This window comes from Pyxicephalus adspersus, chromosome 5, assembly GCF_032062135.1.
Source record: "Pyxicephalus adspersus chromosome 5, UCB_Pads_2.0, whole genome shotgun sequence".
Lineage (NCBI taxonomy): Eukaryota > Metazoa > Chordata > Amphibia > Anura > Pyxicephalidae > Pyxicephalus > Pyxicephalus adspersus.
Window position 1 is genome coordinate 128,941,395 of NC_092862.1, and position 18,941 is coordinate 128,960,335.

Here is an 18,941-nt window from a genome sequence, read left to right on the forward strand (position 1 = left end):
TTTCTATAGCTGTTTAGGATTTATAGGCAGCTTTTCAGCGATCAGGGTTTGAAGAAGTAATCTCTCAGTCGGCACTTTTAAAACAAACTTAAGTAAAAGCAGTCACGGCTGGGTTTTGTTCGGGACCGGCCTGTAATGATTTCTGTACTGTTACATTTGTTAAAATATTTATGAATATTATATTTATGAAAGAGCGCTGCAGACATCCAGGCTACTCGTATTCTTAACTGAAAAATGTGTTCTTGTTTCAGCCGGTTTTCGGAGAAGTTTTCGTCTCAGCAGGAAAGACAGAAAAACAAATAAATTCATGTACGAATGTAAGAAGAGCGACCAATATGATACGGCAGATGTTCCGACCTTTGAAGAAGTGGCATTGTATCAACGACAGCCTAATGAGAAATACAGGCTGATCATCTTGGTTGGTGAGTACAGGCTTTGTTAAACTTCACCCAAATTGTTTTTTTTTTCTTAAAGCCGATTGCTCAGAACTTTTGCTATGATGTCAAATATTCAGTTGCTCCATCTGTTAATAATTTTCCAGAGTTTTTCAATTTCGGAGCTAAACCTTCGAACGTTGGAGCATTGAAAGCTCGGGGTGTTTATACAGCCAATATAATGTCACATTGTAACTTGGAAAGTATGGAGTAAACCACAAATAACAAAATGTAAAACTGATAAGCGGTAATACTATATGGCCCCTGTTTATTCTGCTTAAAATATGATTAGGTGTTGAAATCTAATCTTGTAATAATAGAAGTAAGAACTTTTCGCCATGGTCTTAGTTAGATTTTCTTGAGACTTTTTCCGACTGCAGGGTCTAAGCTTAGATAGAAGGGTTTTTCATCGTCAAGTTGGCCTGAAGTAATCTCCTCAATAGCAATCAGATGGGGATGGAAATATTGGGAGAAGTCCATTTTTCTAAAGTTCATTTACTCATAAAAAGTAAAAGAAAACTTAGGAGGGAAGAGATTAAAATTATCTGTTTTAATATCAGTGTTGGACAGTATGCTTGATTCAAGATTCAAGACTTGGTCTTGGATGATCATTGCATTCCAGTTTTTATCCGTTAGGTAATTGGACATGTTCAGACTTTTTCCAGAGCTGTAATTGCCTTGTAATCCTAATCAATTAGCTACATAAACCTTTTTTTGTTCTCTATACCATACATATAATGTTGTCATAAAATGTCTTGTAAAACATAAACAGCAGAGGCAGTTAAATCAGTAAAATTAGAATCAGATCTACATATTTTCTATTGAACGTGTACCCATAGCCAATACCTTTTTTTTTTTTTTTTTCATTTTGGATGGTTTGGAAATGGATTAGATTTCCTTTCTTATTTTACTTCCAGTCACTTCCTTTCTCGTATAAAGATTGTCCCATGGACAGGAAGTGATAAGAGATCTCTCCAACAGCATCACAAAATAAAGAAAGAAAAATATAATTTTTCAAGTAAGGAAAAGCTAGAACTGTTCCAGCTATTTATTGTCTGTTTTGCTATTGCAGATTTTCCTTCATTTCATGTCTAGTAAAATTTTTGTCTTCAAAACGGGAAGTGAGGAAATATCTTGGATATAACTAGAAAGTAGTTGAACATAACAGTTCTTCTAACCTTTCCAATTCTTTCTAAAAAATATAACAATAAGTTGTTGGTATATATGAACTTTTAACAGTTTTACCATATCTTAGTGAAGGAAGTATTTCTGATCATATTGACACCACTAAATATCAATAGGTTAGAATTGGCATACTGAATAAATCTAGCTGAAAACTATTTTTTTCTTAGAGAGTAAAAAATGTTAGAGAGAGCATCAAAAAACCTGGCTAGGGTTCTGTGTCCTAATTGTCCGGTTTCCTCCAGGCCCTGTTGTGAGGGTACAGGAAGTCATGGGAAGTCTCTCTGTTGGTGACAGCAGTTGTACTATAAAAAAGAGTAAGAATCAGTGTCCCTTTTTTATTGAAGCATGTGACTTTCTGTTCCAGTTAACTCAATCATTTCTTTCTCATTTCTTGTTCAGGTGTCCCTAGTTTTAAAAGTTCCAGAAAATCTTCTCAATGGAGCTATGGACCACAATAAGGACCAATATGTCCTGACCCCTCCACATTCTGTCTAGAATTAATGATTTGCTTGTATTTAAGGTTTAATAGAACAACTAAAATGGGTAAAAGATCAGGTTCAGGGAGTCTACATACAATACTGGACCCTTCTATATACCTTTTAGGGCACATCTTTTACAGTAAAAGCCCTTTTTATGAGTACAAATTTTAAGTACTTAGATGCAATACTAAAAAGCCTAATTATATTGAATGGGGATACAGTATGTAAGTCAGTAAAACCAAAAATTCAGCATGTGTGAATATTTACAATTTATGCCAGCGTGACACATCTGGCGCAATCAAGTCCGGTTAGCCTATAATGACTTTTTTGAAGACTTCGGTTTCCTATTTTGAAAGTGCGGGAACACGCATCCTGTTATTATGAACAAGCCCTAAAGGGGTAAAATCATAATGTTTAGAGTAATGCACACTTAAAAGTCATTATGCTTTTGAAAATTAGGTCATGCCAGCTTTGTAAGACAAACTTTAAATTAAACAATAACCACATTTCCCTGCTTATTCATAGAACCACAACGTTGGCAAAAGTGGCCCAAGGAAGTATATTATATTTGGCTATTCTGTGACATTTGTTGTCATTTCACCAGCTCTTTTCCTGGCAGAACATCTAGAAACCAGCTTGATTCCAGTAACAAAGGATTCTCATAATAAAGCGTGACAAGGAACAGATACTGTACTTTACTACTTAACCCTATTCTAATTAAAAAACTATTGCAGTCATAGAAGGACGATTTTATTTATTACACTAAAAGCATCAGTTAAAGTTGCCAATTTTTACTATTTTGCTGCAAAAGAAGAGACATTGTACTATATACCTCTCCAGCAGCCAATGTCTGTTCCTTCTCTCCATTCAAACGCTGGAACCTCCATCAGATTCCTTAGATGTTAGGGCCCCAACAGACATCTGACACTCTTGTAACCATTGAATGCTGAGGAGCCCCATGAAGGTTCCAACAGTTAAATTGAAAAAAGGTAAGAAACACAGTGGCAGGTATTCTATCTTCTTTTTCAGGAAAATGCTTTGGTCTCCTTAATTTATATATTGGTAGAGATGCTTGATACTCTTTTGTGGAGTTAGAAATGATATGGCTTACCAGTCAGTAGATGTGGTGGCTGTTTTTCTTTTTTTTCTTAGTCATCCTGACAGTGACACAATTCCTGTGCAAGTTACCAACACTTTCCTACTGGACTTTACCTTTAGAGGAGCACCATTGTCACCCATTGTCATAGAACATGAAGTACTACAGATGGCCCAACAAATCCCCCGTTCTTGTTCACCGTAGGAAGTAAATAAAATGGGTTAATTGATCAGGTTTACATACCTCCAAATAGACAATTAGTATACGATAGAGTTTAGAAGACATCTTTTACCGTCTTTCATTGTCCTTATGTTGTCTTGATATTTATTCTGATATATTTTGCCTTAACAAAGAATATTCTATATTTATCAGTTTCACTCTCTGATGCCTATATCACTAGCATAAAGATGAGTTTAGACAGGAGCTTCTAAACAAACTATGCATTGAATATTGCATGTTGTGGAAGGGAAGCAGAATACTTTCAGAAATTTAACCTTGGGGCTAGAAATATAAAGTCATTGTGCTAGCCGATGAACCATTGAGGAAGGCTGATTGTTGTCCTATGTAGTAGGAACAACAAACCCTCCCTTCAGATATTACCACTTGGGTTTCAGTAGGCCACTGTACGACTGCTGCTATACTGGTATGTACATATTTTGTAAAAAAAAAGCAACTTTTGTATATTTGCAAGATTTTGTAATTAGACCTTTCAAGCACAATTTGCATCCTAGTTTTTAGCAGCATGATTTACCTCTTGGTTTACAATAACTGTATAACTAGTACCAGTATTTTGGAGCCATGAGAATAGTTGTAGACAGCATAAATAGATCTGCAGTCACCTAACAAATTAAACTTCTTGGAAGCCCATGTCACATGTCATAGACAGCCATTGTTAAAAAGGATAACTTACATGCTGCAGGATTTTAATAGGTGATAGAAAACGTATTCACCTTTGCCAAAAGATAGTGTTTCATACAGTGCACGTTTCCGTCTTTGAGTTAATTAAAACAAAATAGTAATTGCAACAATGTGTGAGCAAGACAAATGAACTTAATGTATTGTTTTTGTAGATTAAGGTTAAATTGTGGCCAAAATCATTTTTCCCTGAACTGCAGTCTTTCACATTTTCAAGTCAAATACATAAACCTTAAAATAATAGAAAATTAAAATGTGTGTAGCGGGTCAGGTGCTATCTGAAATGATCTCTTATTTCTCATACAGCATGAGTGGCATTATGCTAAAAGGTTTTTCATGAATTGGAGTGAAAATTGCAATATTTCTAAAATCTGCAAAAAAAAGTCATGCTTTTTTGCTAGTTGTGACCTTACTAGAGATCAAGGTCAAGCTATTAATGGTCACCAAAACGAAAAGTAATAGGAAATGCAACATTTTATAGTAGTCACAGGAGGTAAGGGGATAGTGCTGGACTAAAGAATTCTCCTCACATTCTGTTGTGTCTCTAATGCTGGAAAACAAGTTAAAATATCCCAGTAACCAAAAGAAAACCATTTCAAAAGGTTCAATTAATTATATTTTAATGTCTATATTGGTCAAATGACATAACTGCATTCTAGTTATAGCTTGTATGGTGAAAGAATAATTGTGTTTACTTCTGACACCCAGGTCTTCTGGTGGTTGAATGCTAGCTTTAGTCACTCCTCACAACTAAATAGGTCTGAACCCACTACCTCACTACAATGCCCCTAATCTCTTTAACTATAATACTGTGTTGTAGGCCTACTAGGTTAGGGGTGGCACTACCAAGACCCCCCCAACAGTGCCAAATTCCCAGTCCATTGCCCACCTTTTTCCAGATGTAATTTGTGCTGGGGAATGCTTTCTTTCAAACTCTGCATAAGTAGTGACATAGGTGTAGTTTAAGGAGAATACTACAGCACCGATTACAATGATGTTTAGCAGGACTTCAATGGGAAATAGTGAGTTTGGACCCCTGACCCTTTGTATGGGGCCACCTATTTTTTAAAATAACATTGTCCATTGCCCTAGTACTATAAGGCATACCAGCTGGAACACTGGGTTGATACATTTGCAAATATGCATTAATCCATATTTTTTTTAGAATTGTGAAGTTAATGCATGAAGTTTTGTGTTAGATATATTTACCTTTTCTACATTATTTATTATCTGGTAAACAAATTAGGAAAATTCATGTTGGTTATCATACATCCATATTAGTCTTTTATATTATAGATAAATGTCTGTTACATATCCCAAATCTTTCCTTGTGTATGTGGACCTAGTTGTCTATGGTATTCACGCCGGTAAGGTCATTCTAAAGACTCTATTACCTAAAGAGGAACAGAGATGATTACAGATGTTGGGAGCACTTCACACATTTTTCTTCAGGTTCAACTATCCATGAAGAACAGCATTTGAAGTGTCAGTGAAATCTTACGGATCAGCACTCAGTGCTTGGTGTTTAGATCATGTATCCTGTAGCATGTCGTTAACTTGGTCCCACAGGGCACCCTTGTTTAGGATTGTACAGCTTAACCTTCCTTAATATTTTAAACCATAAGTGCCGTGTGTTCTGGTTACTTTAATTATGGTCTTGCGTTGCTGAAATGGTTTATCTTTAAATTTTTCTTGCAAATGCAGTTTTTGTCTTGAGTTTAGCAACACTTTGCATGGTGTTCCATCTCAAACACATACAGTAAATCATAGCTGTTATCTGTAATGACTGTGATTATATAATAATTTGTGCTGTAAGATGTAGGTTAATGGAGCCTAGAATGCTGATAACAATAGCATAAGGGTCTTTTTGCTGTTTCAATTGTTTAACAACACTTACACTAGAATTCTTGTATACAAATGAACACTTGCACATGTGTGTGGCTTAAGACAGAACAGAAAAAAGACCCAGGAGTCAACTATGGAAATTGTGCCAGTGCCCACTCAATCTACTACATCACTGTTTCTCAACTAAAGTGATTTATTTTCTTACCATTGGGGACAAGGTAATTGGGTATATCTGCCTGTTAATTTACATTCATGGTAACAATGTTTAACTTTCATCAGTTTGACTTGAAAACCTTTCAGCACAAAATGTTAGAGGTTCATGACTTCTCAAGGACTTCTTAGACTTCTTAGGTTATAAACTCCGATATAATTTTTTTTTTTTAATATTTTTCATTTTTATTTTAGTCTGGGATAGGTTAGTTAGTGGTGGTAACATATGTCAGGTTTATCTTGCTTTCTGGAAAATCCAACAGTATTGCTAACTAAACAAGAAGAGAAGGAATCTTTCCAGTGGTGCCCCTATCAGCAGTAATTTTGACAGGGTTCTGCTCCTTCAAGTAAATTAACTTTAAAGATAAACTGACCAACACAAAGGGTTTTTTTTTTATGAATACTTACCATTTTGAAGAGTTAAGCTACGTACACACTTCCAATTATTATCGTTGGAAAACGAACGACGAACGTTCATGCACGATATATATGAACGATCGTATAGCACCAATCCTGCACATAGTTAACGACACGATCGTTCGTAGATATTGTACACACAATAGATACGATCGTTTGAGCGATAGAGGAACTATGTGCACGACAGGAAAGTGAACGCATGCTCTGTTCATCACGCATGCTCTGAACATGGACGATCAACGAACGACCGTACACACGAACGATGTTCAACGATCGTCGTCCAATCCGATCCGTCGGTCCGGTCGTTCGTTTCCAGCGACTTTCCTCGTTCGTCGGCGTCGTTGGTTACTTTTTTACGAACGATTTTTTGCCCAATCGATCGTTCGTCGTTCGATTGGAACGATAAAAATTGGAAGTGTGTACGCACCTTTACACAGTAAAACAAAGGTGATAAGCAATTAGCTCCAAAAAAAAACAAAAAAAAAAACTTTATATTTTTCCTTCACCAGTTTACATAACAAATAAAGTTGGGGTTGTTTGGCAAAGTTTTGTTTCTACACGCCTATTGTTTTTAAAGAGCACTTTTTTTTAGTCTCATAAATATTTGAAAATGCTGTTCTATCAAATTGACTTCTCCCAAGTACTACAAAAAATCAAGCAGCAAAAACCTTTTGAAATTTGAGGAAGAATAACGCAAGAAAAAGTGTAAAACAAATATTACCAAGAAGTCACATTACCAAGAAGAAAATGTTATGGTGGGACACATTCGTGACAGAGCAATAGGGAAGTGTCAAACGTTTACCAACATTGTATTGAAGGCAAAATTTGTCCTCTGCTTAGATTTTGTAGAATACCCTTTTGGTGGATCATACCAGTCGAGTCCCTGGGAGCCAGTAAATAACTGTCCTAGCAACAACTGATCCATAATTTTTTATCAGTCCTTGGTGGACTGAGCCTTTAATGTGTACACTGTATAACCAGATCAATCATCTCGTTTTTTCCTGCCTTGGAATATATCTACATTGTGTTTTGCTGATGATGTTCTTCCATGAATGATGTGTTTAACCCGAGGTCAGACGCGTTGGCTTCTTCACTGGATTTCTCCCAGTGGACCATAGAGGAGGTTCAGGAAGAGAATGAAATTTAAGGACTGCATGCTACCTTCTTACACAACAGATTCAGCTGCCAAGTGTTTTCTTTTCTGCTGAGTTCAGATGTGTTTTCATACGGTTGCACTGGGCCAGAGTAAAGTCATTGATTACAGTGAAGCTGTGAACACTGGATATGCATTAATTGGACTGCTTATTTTAACATGTTCAGCTCAGCCACTTTGAATGAAAAAAAAAAAAAAAATAATTTAGGTAGACATAATACCAATCCTAATAGTCATAGGCTCACATTCACTTTTTCTGGTACAACAATTGGTGTAAGTGTACCTGAATTTGAGTGAACCCTACGGTAAGCATCAGTTGTGTTGATTGCCGTGCCTAATGTCCTTCTGTTTTCTAGCAGACCAGGTCAGACAGACTTGCTCCTTTCTCTAAACTATTGGATGTTATTGATAAGGGAAATGGCAGGTAGCCATCCAAGCCAACAAAGAGCACTGAAGTGGCAGTGCAGGGAATTTATTTCCTCTCAGAGAAAAGGGTGTTTTAAGACACAAAGCAAGAATAAGGTAAAATTATAACATGTGGTACAGGACTGTAAAAAAATTATAAGGTGAGACTACAATCTGGCTCTAAAATACCACTGGAGAAGACTTTCCTAAGACTTCCAGAAGAAGGTTTTAAGTCTTTTTTATTTGTATGCCACAGTTGAAGTGCTCTCTTCCTTGAACAACCATTCATGGGTATCATCAGTAATTAGTAGCCATTATTATATGATAAAAGCTTTACACTAATTATAGACAATTACTTTTTGGCTGTAATATTGCATTACCGGTTGTGAGAGAAACCTAAGTCACCAGATAGGATTTAAAATCACTGTAAAAACGTAGCGTAGCAAAAGAAAAGTTTTGCCAGTGCAGAAATAAGATCTGTACAATTGGCAGCTGAAGTGTTAATTGAATTAGGTATGGATCTATTTTATAGTTGAGGCATCCAGGACTGCTTGCCACATTGGATGAGATTTACTGGTTCACTAGGCAAAATATGACATTTATATTGTAGCATAGCAGATCTATTGCGTAGGTGTTATATGGCCTGACCAGTGGTGTGAATAGACAAGTGTTTTTTTTTTCACTTCTTTTGTTTAAAACATCATTGACTTCATTGTTTAGATACCACCTCCTTCCCTGGCTACCACCACAACTGAGGTGTTAAATCCAGCCTCATGTGTCTTAATATATTTTACCAAGTCCTCATTTGGTTGCAGCTTGTTCCACTTAGCCAAAGTCCTTACTCAAGGCTTTGTTCTGATTAATTTAAAATAGCAGCTCCAAATCAAACCAGTCAAACAATTGCAAATGAACCACAAATGATTACAACTCAAAAGAAAACTGTCACAAATAATATGCAATACTAAATGTTTTTACAGTATAATTTCATATTTCTTGTTGTCTTTATCCCTTTTTAAAATTATCTTAAATTCATGCTGTTGATAATAAAAAGTAACCTCACAGTGTAATCGGAAAACTGTACAGATCACAGGGGGATGTTATTCTTTTTATATTTAAAACAATAGCACATGAATAAATATGACCTGACCAGTAAATCTGTTTTCATGAGTTGCTGGTTACCTCTATACTGGTCCATCTGCTGCTGCTTGCTCCACTAGCTTCTATTCTTCAGCAGTGTGCTACCCTACTGTTCTCATGGCTTTATTTATTGTTAATGATCCATCTTCCCCATTTACATGAAAGGGATTATGGGAGCATTTACAAATACAAAGCCTAAATTGGCTATACCTCCTTCTCTATGCAGTTGAAAGAAAGGAAATAATGGTATGATGAGATATATATATATATATATATATATATATATTTATATATATATATATTTTTATATATATATATATATATATATATATATATATATATTTATTCATCATTATATGTTCTTTATACCTGACTTCTCTTGACTCTGTTCTGTATCCCTACAATTGTGGAGCATGTTTCCTTGATGCTGAATGGTTCCCCATTTCATTTAGTGGTTTGACCTCTACATACCTACTGTGTCATATACAGACATTGTGGTCCCCCCTGCCAAAGATTAAGTGCTGTGGGGGACCAGGAAATACTCTCAGAAATGTCAGATTCTTCAAGATCTTATGCTGTAATTTTTTTTTACTTCTATATAGATTGAGAACACAATTAAAAGAAGAGTTGAATATTCCATATTCTTTTTTTGCAAAAACTATTTCTTTAATTTGAATTTATATATATTTTTAGTACTACTAAAGGTAAAAGTAGTCATGACCTAATGAATCTGACTTAGAAATCCTATAAAAACTAAATGTTTGTACACTTACACCTTCATATTTTTACCATTTACATGCTCTTGCACATTTACACCTGCTTCCACTTCTGTCTTCGAAGCACTTTAATAAAATTATTTAGGCTTCATTTAATTCTTCCCTGCAATCAAAGGAGGTTCAAAGTACTCACTGCAAGCCAGTCACACTTTACTGCAGAGGTCTGCACCGTTCTTGCAGTGACTGGAGGCTAGAGACCATATTACAGCCACTTTCTTCGCAGACAGTTTCACTTTATAGTCCTCCTTCCACCTCCTGAAGTGGAAGATATTTATGAGTGATTTTTCTGAGCAGCGGGCGCAGGGTAGTTAGGCTGCCATCTACTAATTAGCTCTAATCTGTAAGACACCTTCAAGTCTTGTGAGACATTTTTACAAGCTGTTAAACCAAAGTGTCTTGTGAATCACAGCCAGATGTTTTTGAACACAACCTTTCCAAACACTTAAATTAAAAAAAAAAAGGGATTAGAGCTTTCTGACCTGCTTTGCCTTTGACAGGTTTACAAATTTAGGCTTATTAGACAGATTGGTGTACTCCAGCTGATCACAGTCAAGTTGAGCTAGTTATTTATAGTGTTTCTCTATCTTTTATCGGATCTTTTTGTTCTTGTGCATACTTTTCTTTACTTGTTTTACTCTTTCTTTTTTTTTTTCAAAATTAGTATTTTATAAGAGTGTTTTCCTATTAAAAAAAAACCTTATACTGTATTAAAAAGACATATGACTTTAGTAGGGGCATTAGATTGTGAGCCCCTTTGAGAGACTGATATACTGTGTAATAATAATGATCAGGAGGTAGAAAGGGACAGCCAGTCTGGGGACTTAAACAGCACAGTGTCAAGCAGGTTCTCTCACACAGAAGATATGTATCTGCTGGGACAGAGGAAAATGAAAAGGCTTACCTGTCCCTGGCAAATTCTTGCAATTATCAGCCATTAATTAGATGTGACCTTAACTAAAATCTTAACTTTATATTTCAAGCGTCTTAAAGCCTTAAAACTCTGACACGCTTCTATGTAACCTGCAACCAGAGCTTGGTTTTTTGTTCTCTGGACATCACTCTCCACCCTTGGGTATCTGTTAATTGTAGACTTTCATTATATGATAGGAGACCTTATTGAAGCTGGAAAAGTATATGCCATCGAACTGTAAAATCTCCAACTGTCTAATTGTATTTAATCACAATTTACAGTTTGTTGGTATAGAGTACTCTTGTTATGAGAATTTGGTCCTTGGAGCCTCTTTTACTTTGCCTAGAATACCGTGATTTTACACAATCATTGCTCTGTCCAGAATCTACTGTGTACTGGTTCAGTAGGGTTGACAGTTCAATTTCTAACATAGCTATTCAGAATGTGGCAAGGCTTTCTGCAAGTAATAATAAAAAAATATATAAATGCACATAAAATGAAGTCATTTTGAGTAATGTTTCTTCATCTATTATTAATGTAGCGGACTTAGAAATCCCAGTCACCACGTCATGTATTGTCCATAAACATGAACGCCAGTATATAATTATATTGTATGAACGGGCAAGGCTTTACATGGATTAATAGTAAGTTTTATTTTGCCTGTGCTTTTACTATTTAATTACAAAATGAATAGATGGCTAAATAAAAGATTTGGAGGCATGATGCGAGTCTGTAAGTTCCTCTCTCGAAGGACTGAATATTAAAGTCAGAGCTGGAACAGATACAGTTTTAGCTGATGAGCCAAGTGAAAGTTGTTTTAAAGGAGCTCCATAAACAGAATTTCCAAAAGCACTTTATTGAAGTTTTTGTTCATAAAATGCTTTGATTCTCATGCCAATTTGGGCATACATAGCCATTCCTACCTTAAGGCAAGATGAGATTCTTACCTCTGGTGCCATCTTTGTAAGCACATAATTGCAGAAAGAGTTGCAATAATGCCTGCTGCTTTTTATTTTTAAAACTCCACTGGTTCTTCAAATATGCTTAAAATGTTCAAAATGTGTGTCTTGTTTTTCCTCAGTGACTTTATACTTGAGTGGTAAGAACATATGCCAATTAGTGAAAATCATTAAAATCATTTACTATCTAGTTACATTGACAAATGTTAAGGGGTTGGACATTTTAGGCAGCAGTTTGATAGCGAGTTCTGGAAAGAAATATGTTAAATGAAGGAAAAATATACAAACATCTTTAACAAAGGATACAATGTGATGGCTAGATGATTGAGTCAAAGCATCTCCAAACCACAAGTCTTGTGTGATATTTGCTTTATACAATGATTAGATTGACCACAAGTGGTCAAAGTTAGGACTACCAAGGAATCGATGACAAGATCATGGGTGTCCAAGGCTGATTGATGTGTTTGTGTATGAGAGGAGTAGATTGTCTACTCTGTATACAGTATAGCAATTTTGGCACAAATTCCCTAAAAGAACGTAATGCTGGCCAAGAATGAAAGGTTCCTACAAGTGAATATAGATTAGTCTTATCATTCACCTATTGTAAGTGTTGTGTTTACCATACAGCACCTGTGGGCTAACAGATTTGTAGATTAAGGCCTTAAAATGGTTTTAATTTTCTTCTTGTTTTATTTCCATTTTCTGACTACCTCTAGACATTTGTGAATAAATTCAGTAAAAAAAATGTTGAAGGAAGGTGTCCATTCTGTTTAACATCTGTTACACTGTGTGACATCCCTACTATTAAATATTTTATCATTTTAACCACTTCTGTGCAAAATCATTCTTCAATACACATATGTTCCATTGATTTTTTTATAGAGCCGACCTAAAATTGCATTAATTGGATCTTTATTGACTTGTATATATTTCTTTTATATGATGTACCTGTATGTATTGCACCTAAACATACTCAATTCAGTAAATGCCATTAGCGCTGCCAGGTCAGCTCTGTTCTCCATGCAGCCCCTTGTATACTTAGCTTAAAGCAATATTACCATCAATAACTGTCACAAAGTCTTAGGATCCTTCATAGAGAGTCTTCTACCAGTCTAATTCAATGATGTCTGCCATCTGTGTTGGATTATCTTTTTATTTTCCTTTCCATTGTGTCTTCACAAAACCTCTAGAGCTGTTCTTTGTATGTCCACCTGAAATCTCTGGATAATCAAGCTGTCTTTGTGAATAATATTCACCATAAAAGTTCTAAATCTTGGGAGGTTACACGTTATTTGACTACCTGCTGACTTCTAAATCATTAAAGACCCCCTTCCCCTAACTGCAAGCAGCCAGAACCTCTTGTCAGTCTGCCTCACCAGTATGGCTGTCTCAGCTGACTGATCCATAACTTGACCTCCAGTAATTGCTTCATCTTAACAGCAGCTTCTTATTTTAGAAGTTATAAATGAACTGTCAGGAAGCATCTAGTATAAAGAACATTCAGTTTAAAGTAAGAGAAAACTAGACAGTCCTAGCATGTGTAGAATTTGGCTTGTCTATAGAAATGCCATCATTTCTCATATGTATTTTTAGTATAACTAGTCCATCGGTGTTTGGGAAAATTGTATGTGTTTTCGGCCCATGAATTAAAAGTGACCCTTCAGATAGAAGGACAAAATCTCAAAACACTGTTGCAGATTTATTATTTCGCAAAGGAAAGGCATAACATGCCACGATGGCATGGTATGAAGACCACAATAATATATTGTAATATCTGTTCTTTTTCTGCTAAAGTACAGTAAAGTAAAATGTAAATTTTCTCAAATGCCAACTCTTAAGAAAACAAAAAGCCTTAGATTCTTAAAAGAAAACATTCACCAGCAAACATATGACCTCTATAAGACCATAGTGATGGTACTGGTCACTTCCAGCTATTCTCCAATTAGTTCTGTATTCTACATGATGGAGAATCTATGATTTTGTAGACCTTGGCCATTTTAACCATCTACCAGGTTGCTGTCAAGCCTCAAGCAGAGAAATGTTCCTCTGCACCAAGAATACGGCAGATTTTGTTTAATAGTTCACACAACTACAGTGTTGAGTGTTTGCAGCATTCAGTATCATGCTTCAGCTCACATTACAGGGAGCACTTGGTCTGTGCTCGATTCTTTGTGGTATATTTGTGGTATGAATCCAGTGGAGTCCTAAAACACCTGTCAGTTACATTGTCAGAAACTTTTCCTATACATCCCGATATAATGTTTTTGTTAATGTTTAGGTTAATGTATAATACTCTTTGCATTTTTTAAAAATAGTTTTGCTCAAATAATTGCACATATATATTTGACTAATTGGGGTTGGGCTTCTTTATCTTTCTGTCTGGTGTGTAGCCAAGATTGGTTTGTCCTTTTGTCAACACTGCAATCCAATAAAACTGCACAAACATCTGCTTCAGTCCTTGCTTGGTTGGTCCAATGCTACATTTCTTTTGGCTTGTGATAGCCTCAAGCCGGGCAGATTATTTTAGCTGGTCATCAAACAGCAGAATTCTTAATATCGAGATTTTGCAGGCATCATGTTGAAGATGTGACCTGTCACAGTAGTAAAAGAATTCAATATGAAAGACGCCTTGACAGGAGTGCAGAAGAAGGCTTAAAATAAATGAAAACTGGATACAGAGGAGCCTTTTTTAAATATGCTGCTTGTCTAAAACTCAGCAGTATAACAATAAAAAAAAAGTGAACAAAAACTATTTCTTTCTCAAATTCTTCATTATTTTCTACAATACCAGCTTCACTTAATGACTGACTGATGTTTATTATAAAACAATGGCTTAAATGCAAGAGCCTGGATTCTTTTCCTTGCAAAAAAGGGTATCTGGAAACATCCAGCTGCCCAGCTCTAAATCCCCGAGCCTGGATGCTTCACTAAAATAGAATTTTAAGAGAAGCAAAGTTTTAAATCTTGATGAAAAAAATCTGCTCAACAATGCAGCCTGCCATTTAAAAAGGGGCTTTGAAGGAGTAAAGCAGTTTTCATCAAAATATGCCTGAAACAATATTTAAACAGTGTGGTTTACTACTAATATATTTGTGTTTGCTGTAGACCACCTAATTGCGTGAAATATGTCCGAGGCTATTAGGCTTCTAAATACTTCACAAGAGCGTTACTTTGAACATTTCTGTAAAACTGTGCCTGCAGCACATCCTCTTCTAGTTAAAAAAAAAAATTCTGCTGCCTAAAAAAGTATAGAGAACTGGAAGAACAAGGCTGTGATAAGAGGACTCCTAGGCAAGTTATTAAAACCACAGCCTCAAAATAACTATACCTACCCATTATGTATTTTATACCTATTTATTCTAAAACATTGCTTGTTGCCTTTTTTTATTCACTATCATTGTATTACCATACTGTGTATGCAAAGAAAATTAATTCTACCTTGGAAATTCTAATTTGTCACAAACATTCACAGTATACAACAGGGGTGTCAAACTCAAATACACAGTGGGCCAAAATTAAAAACTTAGACAAAGTAGGGGCGCTATTTCAATGCAGCGGTGGGCCAGCTGCAATTCATATTTAGGATTCCTTTGGGGGCTAAAAAAAAGGACGTTGCGGTTCAGAGTTTGACACCCCTGGTATACAACATTCATTGTTTCTTGTGCCCTGAATAACAAATGTAAAAACACCTTTTTTTTTAGGAAATCTTTTTCCTTTTCCATCACAACATTTGCAAATTACTAAAACTGTTATACGCATAGTAGTGGGGAACAGCATATCTATTGAAATACAAGTTGGTGCATGCAACCAGAACTAACCCAGACTATCCAACATTGGGTGTATTATGAGTCTAGGGGTTGTAGCAATAAATTTATTATCAAATTTCATGTTTGCCATACAGTGTCCAGTTTTAGGTCTAAATCAGCTTTTTATAGGGCTACAAACACATCTGGCAATGTGCGGACTAATGATGATTAATGTTATATTCACTGAGACTGGAAATTACTTGTGTTGTTATAGTGACAGCTTATGCTATCTGCCAAAAATGATTGATTAAAAAAAATCTATATATGAGTTAGAAACAGAAAGAAAGAAAGCACTTGCAAACAATAACAGTTGTTGTGACATAAGGTTGTCCAAGGATTCCTATTATGCAAGACATCTTTAGGGCTGCCTCTCTGGAATTCTTCTCTTTGTTCTATTCGGTTCATTCCTATCTTTAACATATCCTGTACCTATCCTATTAACATCAAAATTCCATCTTTTCAGGCTCGCCTACCCGTCTTTTTCTCTTTCTCAAACATCAATAATTAGCAACAGTTCCATTTCCTCAACCTATTGCAATTTTTTTTTTACAAATCAATATTTGATACTTCATAAAGAATTCCTAGAACACTAGCAGTTATCTGAGAATAGCAGAGACGGTTTCCTTTTATTTTTTCAACTTAAGTTATCAGGTTATGTATGACTCTTGTTATCAAAGCAGAAGCAAAATGTAAAAGGCGGCCAGGAACCTCTACTTCAGGGGTCAGCCAGTAGTCCGTTCCGGCTTAACGCCCCCTAGTCGATCCAGACTATGCCCAGCCGGCAGGGGTTGGCAACCTGCGACCCTGGAGCCGCATATGGGGGTAAGGGGACATTCCCTCTCCTCCGTATGCATTGCAAAGTAGAGGGATTTCCTTTCACAGGCGTTCCCTCACCGCCGTATGCATTGTGGAGGAGAGGGATTTCCTTTTAGGGGCGTTCCCTCACCTCCGTATGCATTGAGGAGGAGAGGGATTTCCTTTTAGGGGCGTTCCCTCACCTCCGTATGCATTGCGGAGGGTTCCTGGTAGGGGGTGGAGCCATCAGTGCAGGACTCGAGCGAGAGTCCCGCCTAGTGTGCCTTCTTGACCTCCTAAAATGGCCTAATAGCAAAAAAAAAAAGTTTGCTGACCCCTGCTGTACCTGCTAGTTCTTTGTAGAGATATACTTATCAAGTTATTCTTCAATGTTTGCATGCTTTGACATAGCTTGTACTTACACATTTTTTTCTCATACTCCTAGGACCGGTGGGTGTTGGATTAAATGAACTGAAGAGGAAAGTGTTGATCAGCGACACCCAGCATTATGGAGTAACGGTACCACGTAAGTGCTCAGCTTACTGTATTCTTTTTTTTTTTTTTTTCACCAATGTTATATTCAGTTTAGCTTATTTAAAAGGAATATAAGAGAACATCTTTTGATTTTTATATATACATGTAAAAGTGATCAGCTTGATATAAATAATCTCACCAATGCATGCTAATGTTTCCAAATACAGTTCTTTATATAGTTTGCACTCGTATATGAACATAGGGTAACCCATAATTGCTTTCTGTACTGTGTAAAAGTTGTGCTTTATACACTGCAAGTCCATGAATTAGCTGTCTTGTTGGAAACAATGCTTTCCATGTGTGGCTCATATCTCATCTCAACAACTGTTAAACAATTAGGATGAGTTATTGCAGCAGCTATTCTACCCTGCCCCTAGTGACTAATCTGCAAATCTGCACGTTTAATATAAAAATAAAAAATATGCAATAATGAGCATATAAAGCGTGAAGTCCAAAAGTTAAAGAGAAACACTGAAAAAATAGCTAAAAAAATATGTGCTCACTAAAAGCCCTGTATACTCTCTCTGTAACTATTTAGAATTGGACAACTCTAGAGTCACCAGGAGTCGACATCAGCTTGATACCATTTAATTATAACACAAGCATCAAAAGGCATGTTTTGCACACACAGTGTTTATTGCACACAATTGCTTTAGGAATTGGACTAAAAAACAGAAAATACCACCTATACTGACCATTTTCTGTTACCAAGGCATCTTCATTGCATTGTGGGATTTGGGTTTTTAAAACATTGTTCATTACTTTCTGACATCAGATCCTATGGTACTTGAAGTCAGAAAACCATAGCAATGTATTTGGGCCTTTGTTGCCAATACTTCTATAGTGATATTGGTTTATACAAGGTCTGCTGAGGTTTGCTTTTTAGTTGGCAGTTTCATTCATTTCACAAGGTTTTTACTTGCTGTGTTTTCATCCATTAAGTGGCTACAGCTTAATGCTCCGTAAATTAAATTCCTTAACAGCCCATTTGCTCTTTTTTTTTTTACCACTATGGAACCTCTGAAATAATTTTCATGTAGCGGAAAGCCCCTACTAAAACTAATTTTCGGGGGTGTCAATGGGGAAAAAACCCCCTTAAATTGGTGGCCAATGGAAAAAATGCCCCTCTACAGTGGTGGTTAGAATACCACCTGTAACAGCTGGCCAAATAAATGACAGAGTTTTGTCCAGGATGACAGGTACATTTGCCCCAGATACAGGTTATACGCAGAGTATTTTTCTGTTTAGTCAGACAGTTTTCCTATTGACCTTAAGGTGGGCTTGAAGTACCAGGCTGAATGACAATGAGCTTCTTGGCCAGGTGGAGGGAGTTAAAGAAGCCTGGGTATGATCAGTCTCACCTGAAATGCATCCTGGAAATTAGGGTGAGGATATAAACTCCCAGCCTGCTTATTCCTGTGTCTCTGTCTTGGCTGGCGAGCTGGGAGGAGGTCCAAGGGGAACTGGGAACAAAGACACAGACTTGTTGGAAAAGATGTATGATTAGGGTCTTAGAGTCCTGCACAGCACTAGGTTGGGCCCGATTGCTAGCCAAGGGAACTAACAGTGAGTTAGTTTTTTTTTTCCTGTTTTGTGTGGAAATAGTGTTAGGTAAAATAAACCCTTGATGCACTTAAAACCTGCTGGCCCTGTTTCCTGCTTGAAACACCCCCCGGTACTACAGGCGATCTTACACTTTTATACCCAAAATATAGTCACGCAGCTGTTTCCTTCAAGTGGTGTTGGCACCAGAACTATGCAATCATCATCAAATGAAATGTCAATCAGCCACAATTCAAGGAAACCCCTAGCACCTTCAGGAGGAACCCAGGTTGACAATGGCCGGTATATACACTATGCTCAGATGATTAAACACAGAAGTTCA

The 18,941-nt window shown here is 36.4% G+C and overlaps 1 protein-coding gene across 2 annotated transcripts in view; it reads left to right on the plus strand.

Annotated features, from left to right (window-relative positions):
* Window positions 1–18,941, plus strand: part of MPP7 (MAGUK p55 scaffold protein 7) — a 235,597-nt gene that overhangs the window by 187,007 nt on the left and 29,649 nt on the right. For both annotated transcript variants that reach the window (XM_072412676.1, XM_072412677.1), the window contains exons 13-14: window positions 252–422; window positions 16,968–17,048. In XM_072412676.1, the coding sequence (XP_072268777.1) occupies window positions 252–422; window positions 16,968–17,048 (252 nt within the window). The remainder of the gene's footprint in view (window positions 1–251; window positions 423–16,967; window positions 17,049–18,941) is intronic.